At 33.0% G+C, this 7,662-nt stretch overlaps 2 protein-coding genes across 2 annotated transcripts; one reads left to right on the plus strand and one right to left on the minus strand.

Moving 5' to 3' along the window:
* Positions 1-693: 693 nt before the first annotated feature.
* LOC116771756 (ER membrane protein complex subunit 7) lies at positions 694-1,610 on the minus strand. The gene has a single exon (XM_032663712.2). It carries the CDS (start codon positions 1,461-1,463, stop codon positions 786-788), a length of 678 nt encoding a protein of 225 aa, XP_032519603.2. The 5' UTR covers positions 1,464-1,610; the 3' UTR covers positions 694-785.
* Positions 1,611-2,087: 477 nt separating this feature from the next.
* Positions 2,088-7,482, plus strand: LOC116771755 (beta-hexosaminidase subunit beta-like). Its single transcript, XM_032663711.2, has 10 exons — positions 2,088-2,433; positions 3,853-4,060; positions 4,755-4,864; positions 5,016-5,224; positions 5,309-5,421; positions 5,555-5,756; positions 5,861-5,987; positions 6,117-6,200; positions 6,319-6,521; positions 7,265-7,482. The coding sequence occupies exons 1-10, from the start codon at positions 2,251-2,253 to the stop codon at positions 7,434-7,436; spliced, it is 1,611 nt and encodes a 536-aa protein (XP_032519602.2). The 5' UTR covers positions 2,088-2,250; the 3' UTR covers positions 7,437-7,482.
* The last annotated feature ends 180 nt before the right edge of the window (positions 7,483-7,662 follow it).

Consider the following 7,662-nt stretch of genomic DNA (forward strand, 5'->3'; position numbering starts at 1 on the left):
TTAACATACTGTGTTCTTTAAATCCACATAAAAAATATGGCTTATTTTTTTTTTTTTTAAAGTAAGCCAGGGTATTAATTTGAGGTCTACAAAGATTATCCGTTTATTCAGAAATTATTACAGAACCAAACACTAAATACATGGATTATATATATATGTATTCTCGAATTTTAAAAAGCGTGTTAATAGAGCTTACGGTTCCTTGGGAAACCAACGTCCCCAAAGACCATACCTTCAAGGTCAATAAACATTACGAACTCTCTCGAAATAGTTTCGTCGTGGCAGCGAGAGGATAACGGCTAAATCTCTACAACCTTCTAAAAGACCTGGGCCTGTCCAGGACTAATATCGATTCATTCTTGAAACTTACTTCGAAGGCAGCCCTAGTAGGTTCTTTTCAAATTTGGTTTGGTAGAGAGAGCTTGGATGATGGAGGTGAGCGTTTAACGCGCATTAGATAGGGGCCCCTTAAACCTACACCTGGGTCACAAGTCCCAGGCACTGTTAAAGCTTCTCTCCCTGCGACGCGATGGACCCGGCACCCGCATGGTGAATCTATTGAATTCTAAGAGGTTTCGTAGTCTAGATCTGAAGCTTCAAATTATTTAAATATCTACTGCTCTCATAATTGGCAATGCAAATATTTAGACAAAACTAGATATATAGAGGTAAAATAATAAAATATATACCACATAAATTCTTTAAAGTTTTATTGAGGATTTTAATATCTCTATATACAAAGGTATTCGATAAATACTTATTACAATTTACTAACACACGTGTTGTTACTGCCTCTTCTTAATTTGTTTTGATTTTGCATTGGCTTTTGTTGCTCCTCCACTGAACAGGGAGGTGAACATCTCAGACATTTCAGGTAGTTCGGACATCTTGGCCATATTACTGATATTCTTCAAGTCTTCTTTGGTCTCCGGGTCATTCATCATTTTTGGTAGAATCATAATTAAAAGAAGAGGTAGAACCATCATTATAATCATTGGATTAAATAGGAAATCAGTGAGCCTCCATTGTTCACGGACTTGGAAATATCTAAATTTAGTTAGTGCTTTCATTCTTAATGGATAAGGAACTTGTATGACCTGAGAGGTTTGTATATAATTCACTTTACGAGCTCTATATTTTCCTTTAGAATTGATTTCAACTCTAACTGGTTCGTACATGTAGTCAGGGTTAATAACTTCAACGACATACGATCCCGTCGGTACATTGTGAATTGTAAAGGAACCATCGTCTTTTATAAAACCGATGTATTCTCCACCATTCACGTGTATTCGGGTGTCTATTTGCCAAGGCGACTTTAGTTCGCTATCGTCTGGTGGGAAGACTCGACCCTCGATCACATATCGTCCATTTCCAAGTTCTTCTTCTATCGATTGTGAACGAACTGTAGCGAAGGCATTACAAACAATGCCGAACGTGATAATCGAAATGGGTAGGCGAAACATTATTCAATTGATTTGATCAAAACATGCGTGGTTACACCCAAAGTTAAAGAATGCGTATAGATAGTACAGTCTTGATTAATCACAAGGTAAAAAAATTGTGAATCCTTCGACACAAATCAGTGGTTTTCATGACAGTAATTACTTGACATTTCGATTTTGACAGTTCAACTTAAGAGAGTAAAAATAAACGTAGCAAGTTATACAAAAAAATCTTAAAAATAAAATAAAATTAGTTTAATAATGAAAAGTCCTTATAAATATAACAGGAATTTAAACTGTATGTATTTGACTAATTATGTTGAAAACAAATAACTCTCAAAATATGTACAATTTGCAAAAGCAAGAATTTTTATGTACAATTTTTTTGATGTATATAAATGTAGAATTGTGGTTTCGATTTCTTGTAAATAAATATGCAATATTATATTTGTTTACCCTTACCGATAGCAATCGATTGTTGACCCTTTGTGATGTGACATACTTTTTTTTATATTTATCAAGTTGTGCAACAAGTTTCATATTGTCTGAGTTTGATATAATTGAAATATTATTCAAATCCTTTAACTGTAGTTTAACATAAAGTCATCAACCTATTCGGTTTAAAATAGTAAATATAACATTTGACATCGCTTACGGCATTTCTTATCATATATAGTTCACACTGTGATAAAAGCTCGAGCTGTGCGTAATATATAACGTGAACAGCGTGTAAATCATAGTACAGTACCGATTCGATTGTCGAGAGGTGTGAAGGCATTTCTTTGTTTTATACATATTAGTTATCGTAATGCTGCGTTATGCCCTCGTCTTCGTATGTATTCGTTCGATATGGGGTTTCGGGTATCATGTGAATATAGTAAAACCTGGACCCCTGTATCCTCCGACAAAGGGTGAAGTTTGGCCAAAGCCACAGAATGAGAGAAAGGAGCCTATTTATTATTCATTTGATCCTGGACATTTTAAAGTCAAGGTAAATATATGCATCCTATGTTGTTAGAAATATCGATCGCATAATATAAAATTTTCTATACGAACAGTTTAACCGATTATTACTAAAGTTTTATTGATAGATTTTTTCATATTATTCAAATAGAAATAAAAATTGCTGATATGTTTTTCTTTGTATTGAATAAATAAATAGGGTAATAATAAAGAATTACGTATTTTTTTTTTAAGTTAAAAATAATATGAAAATTGCTATTACGCTAATTTAAGTAACTTCGAGCTTATTGCTAAGTAATTTAGTTTGTAACTAATTATACCATTTGTAAATAGTTATTTCAATTTTACTGCATCTGTAATAAAGCATTAACAATTGTCCGGTTAGGGGGCGTCCATAAATTACGTGAGGTGTTTAAGGGGGGGGGAGGGGGTCAAGTCAAATCTCATCTAATCTTACGTTGGGGAGAGGGAAGGTCTCGGCAAATATCACGCAATTTTTTTCTGATTGAAACAAAAAAAAATTATACTATTTTGGTTTATTTAATCCATATTGTACATGTTTAAGATTTAATCTTGAGCGTAATCGCGTAATACGATTAGGATCATTCACTAATTCGTTCGAAAGAAAATGATTTCATTCATACTTCGACATTATACATTTACTGACTGTCAAACCACCATATTTTTTTTATACCAAATAGCTCAATTTAATCTGAATTTACGATACAGTGTAGCTTGTTCGGCTTGCGATCAACCAGTCAGATCGACAGAAAATTTAAAAAAACACCTCACGTAATTTATGGACGCCCCCTTACGCATCATGCTATAATTTTATCTGTTTGTTGGTATTTTCTAAGGTAATTCAACAACGATAACAAAAATTCTTTTTAAATTCACTCATTAAAGTAAATTGTTGACATGTTTTAAATTTTCCAAACATATATTATGTATATTGAAAATATGCAAATATGAAACGCATTTTATAATTTGCATATAAATTCTTTTTAAATCCACTCATTAAAGTAAATTGTTGACATGTTTTAAATTTTCCAAACATATATTATGTATATTGAAAATATGCAAATATGAAACGCATTTTATAATTTGCATATAAATTCTTTTTAAATTCACTCATTAAAGTAAATTGTTGACATGTTTTAAATTTTCCAAACATATATTATGTATATTGAAAATATGCAAATATGAAACGCATTTTATAATTTGCATATAAATTCTTTTTAAATTCACTCATTAAAGTAAATTGTTAACATGCTTTAAATTTTCCAAACATATATAATGTATATTGACAATATGCAAATATGAAACCCATTTTATAATTTGTATATAAATTCTAAAAATCTATATTAAACGTTTAGGTGAAGCTTGTCGTTACTATGAAAACACAATATAGGTAATGTCGATCATCAATCAATCAAACAATCAACAGGTTCAACAGGAAACTTGCGATATATTAACAAATGCTGTGGAACGATATATATATATTATTAAAAATAAGAGCGGTCTACACGCGCGAGATAGGAAGCTTCGTGCTCACAGACGCACCGACGATGTTTACAAGGGGAAGATAAACCAGCTCATGATAACTCTGACGTCTCCCTGCGAGGAATATCCGCATTTTGATATGATTGAAAGCTGTAAGTTAGACAAAATTATTGTCTATTTATAAAAAAAAATAAAAAAACGACACTTGGTAATATCGTAATTATCCCAAATACAAATGTCATGATTATTTCAATCTAAGAATCATATTTTATTATAACTTTAAGCAAAATCGCTCGTTGTTATAAATACGTAAATATACAAATCTTAGAAATTGAGATGTCCACTTGTATAAATAATTGATATGTCTAATTGCACTACACAAGTGCTTGTTAAATGTAATTAATATCTTCTTGACCTTTTCTTTTGTTCGATACTCTGTTATCGATAAAAATCTCGTTGGATAAATAACACATGTTTGTCAAACACTCGCAACCGTTATCTTGAGGTTAAAAAATATATATCACACATAGGTAGTGAAAGGTTTATGATTATTGGTTTACTTTTACAAGACTACAAAATATCGGCATCCTCTCAACAAGAACAGAGAATTAATTTTTTTTATTCACAATCTTGGCACACGGTTGTATCACAAGGTTTCTGAATTAACGGTTTTAAACGTAAAGTCTCTCTCTCACTGGAAACAAATCCTAAAATTGTTTTGAGAAATCATATTAAAATGCAATATTAATAGGATTCAATTAAAAAATTGTGTTTAAAAATTTGCTTTAATAAGTAAGGTCCCTAATGACGAGGGTGAAACGGTTAAGTAAGATTTCCACTTTTCAGACAATCTAAGTGTTGCTGATACATCGCAGCTCACGAGTACCTCAATATGGGGAGTGTTGCGAGGCCTTGAGACATTTTCACAACTATTTTATCTCTCCAATGATCGAAATGTGAGATTATTAAAAGCGATATATAATTGCTAAGTAACGTAACTTAATGAACTTTAATCTTTAGATTTTTAAATGTAAATACATTGACTTTAAGTGATGTGCCGCACTTAGTTCATAAATTACGGTTTTTGAAACATAACTTCTGTTACAGGAGCTGTATATCAATAAAACGGATATAATTGATTTCCCTCGTTACAAACACCGGGGTATCCTGTTGGATACTTCCCGACATTACGCTACCACATCAACAATTCTTAAACTGTTAGAATCTATATCCATTAATAAAATGAATGTTTTTCACTGGCATATTGTTGATGATCAAAGTTTTCCTTATCAGAGTGAGAAGTTTCCAGAAATAAGGTAATTAGAATATAATCGAACCGAATTGAAATAAATATATTGATATTCTTTCATTACAACTAATCATTAATGGATTATTTCAAGTGAACGTGGTGCTTATGATTCTTCTATGGTGTACACGAAAGAAGACATCCTTATGATCATAGATTTTGCAAGAAATCGTGGAATACGGGTCATCCCGGAATTTGATGTTCCCGGTATTCAAAAGCGAAATTTAATTAACTTAGCAAAATTGTTTATAAATTTCAACTTATTTACTTTATAAACATTTTTGATGTAATAAGTTTATTTTTCTTAATTTTTTTGCCTGAATCTTGAATGTTACTTCAGGACACACTGCGTCCTGGGGCCTCGCATACCCCGGTGTTCTAACGGAGTGTTACAACCAGCAACAGATGGTGGGCCTCGGCCCCATGGATCCCACCAAAAATATAACTTACAAACTCCTCGCTGATCTGTTCACTGAAGTACAGGAACTGTTCCCTGAGAGATACTTCCACGTTGGCGGTGATGAAGTCGAGTTAAACTGCTGGTAATTATTGCTACATTTGTTTATAACATTTTGTTTGTCAAGGTACTTGTAAGCTAGAAGACCTAGTAACGAAGTATGCTATAACTCAATGTATATTTCATTAGGAGTTCAAATCCACATTTGAGAGACTATATGAATAAGAACAACTTAAAAGTATCGGATCTTCATTCTCTGTTCATGAGGAACGTCATTCCTCTGCTCTCCAACAACTCCAAAGTGATTGTATGGCAGGTAATAATATAAAATCAATTATTTGTGAATTTTAATTCTCCTATTCCTCCCGGTGACCTCTTTGATAATTTTATTCTATATTGTAGATTAAACAATATGTTAATTTTTTTCCTGATCATTAATGTCTAGGAAGTTTTTGACGAAAAAGTTCCTCTATCAATGGACACACTGGTGCAAGTGTGGAAGAACGGTTGGGTGACTGAGATGATCTCGGTTAGTTGAAATCATTTTATATTATAATAAATTTTTCATATGGAGCTAAAATCTTGGTAAATAAATAACTGTCGATTGAAGTTGATAGTGAAAATTAAATTGAATTATAATGAGCCAGGTGTTGAAATCCGGACACAGCGTGTTGTTCTCGGCGGCGTGGTATCTGGATTCGTTGAACCAAAAGTGGACGGATCTCTACAAACAGGATCCTCGAGGGATGGTGCTGGATGCCACCGACAACAGCTCCCTGGCCGAGGGAGTGGTGGGCGGGGAGGCCTGTATGTGGGGCGAGATGATTAATGTCAGGAGTGTCATGGCTAGGTACCTACATTAGACTTTCTTCTATATATTCTTTATTCTCTCGTTTGGCAAAAATGACAAAGATTTTGTGCATATTCTTTGAGTTATTGGCGTTTCCTAATAGATGTCGCACATGTCAAGTGTGAAATTTTGAGTGTAACGCCTGTTCTTACACTAAAATGACACATTTTATATGTCAACTGTCATATCAACAGAAGACGATAAAGTTTTACCTTTACGGGATCTTTTGTATAATTCCAAGCCTTTCGCTCCTATTTAATCCGATCTAGACGGTATGACGGTTTTTACCAACTGTTCCAAAAATATCCAAAAATATTCATTATTAAAAAGCTATTTCTGAGTCTTGTATGGAGTCTGCTATCTGTTAGAGAGGATAATTCTAACTTGACTCGCTCGGCAACGCGGCAGCTTATCATCTCTAAGCTGCCATGTTTTCCTTTATGTTATTGTTTCTTCTTTTTCCTTCCTTAATCTACATTATTTTGCAAACAATAAATTGCTCAAATCCCAAGTAAATATACGTCTCTATAACCTATAGATGTGTGATTAAATAATATGTTAATTTTTACGACTCCGGCTTTTTGATATCTCATATATGGTACATAATTTGCTTTAAGAGAACTTTTTTATATAACATATTCAAAAATTTATAAAAAAAAGACATGTTAGTCAGAGTCACATAACAACTCAGAATTTGAAATCTGTTAAAAATATCTATGAACTCAAAATATTGTTAATTACAGGGTATGGCCACGAGCCTGCGCCGTGGCTGAGCGTCTGTGGAGTTCTGTGGAAGGATCGTACTACATAGTGCCAGCGGAGGCCTACCACCGCATCGAAGAACACACCTGCCGCATGATAAGACGAGGCATCGACTCCGGCCCACCATCCGGACCAGGGTTCTGTGTCGTATAGTAGTGATGTGACGTATACTGTAAGAAATAAAATGTATACGATAAAATTGTCATTTATTTCAACCTATTTAACTATACCAACAAAAACTAAACATAGCATATTTAGAAATTTCTATATTGGATGAAATTCAAATGTTGTGATGGATTAAAAAATAGCTTGTAAAAAAATAGACTATATTATACTGCATATAGTATGGTAACATCGTTTTATAACTTAAGGTAATATT

Source organism: Danaus plexippus (genome assembly GCF_018135715.1).
Source record: "Danaus plexippus chromosome 16 unlocalized genomic scaffold, MEX_DaPlex mxdp_31, whole genome shotgun sequence".
Classification (NCBI taxonomy): domain Eukaryota; kingdom Metazoa; phylum Arthropoda; class Insecta; order Lepidoptera; family Nymphalidae; genus Danaus; species Danaus plexippus.

Coding starts and splice junctions, on each gene's coding strand:
- LOC116771755 (XM_032663711.2), top strand. CDS start 2,251: ATGCTGCGTTATGCCCTCGTCTTCGTATGTATTCGTTCGATATGGGGT. Junction 4,061..4,754: donor TTTTGATATGATTGAAAGCT/GTAAGTTAGACA, acceptor TCCACTTTTCAG/ACAATCTAAGTGTTGCTGAT. Junction 6,201..6,318: donor GGGTGACTGAGATGATCTCG/GTTAGTTGAAAT, acceptor ATAATGAGCCAG/GTGTTGAAATCCGGACACAG.
- LOC116771756 (XM_032663712.2), bottom strand. CDS start 1,463: ATGTTTCGCCTACCCATTTCGATTATCACGTTCGGCATTGTTTGTAAT.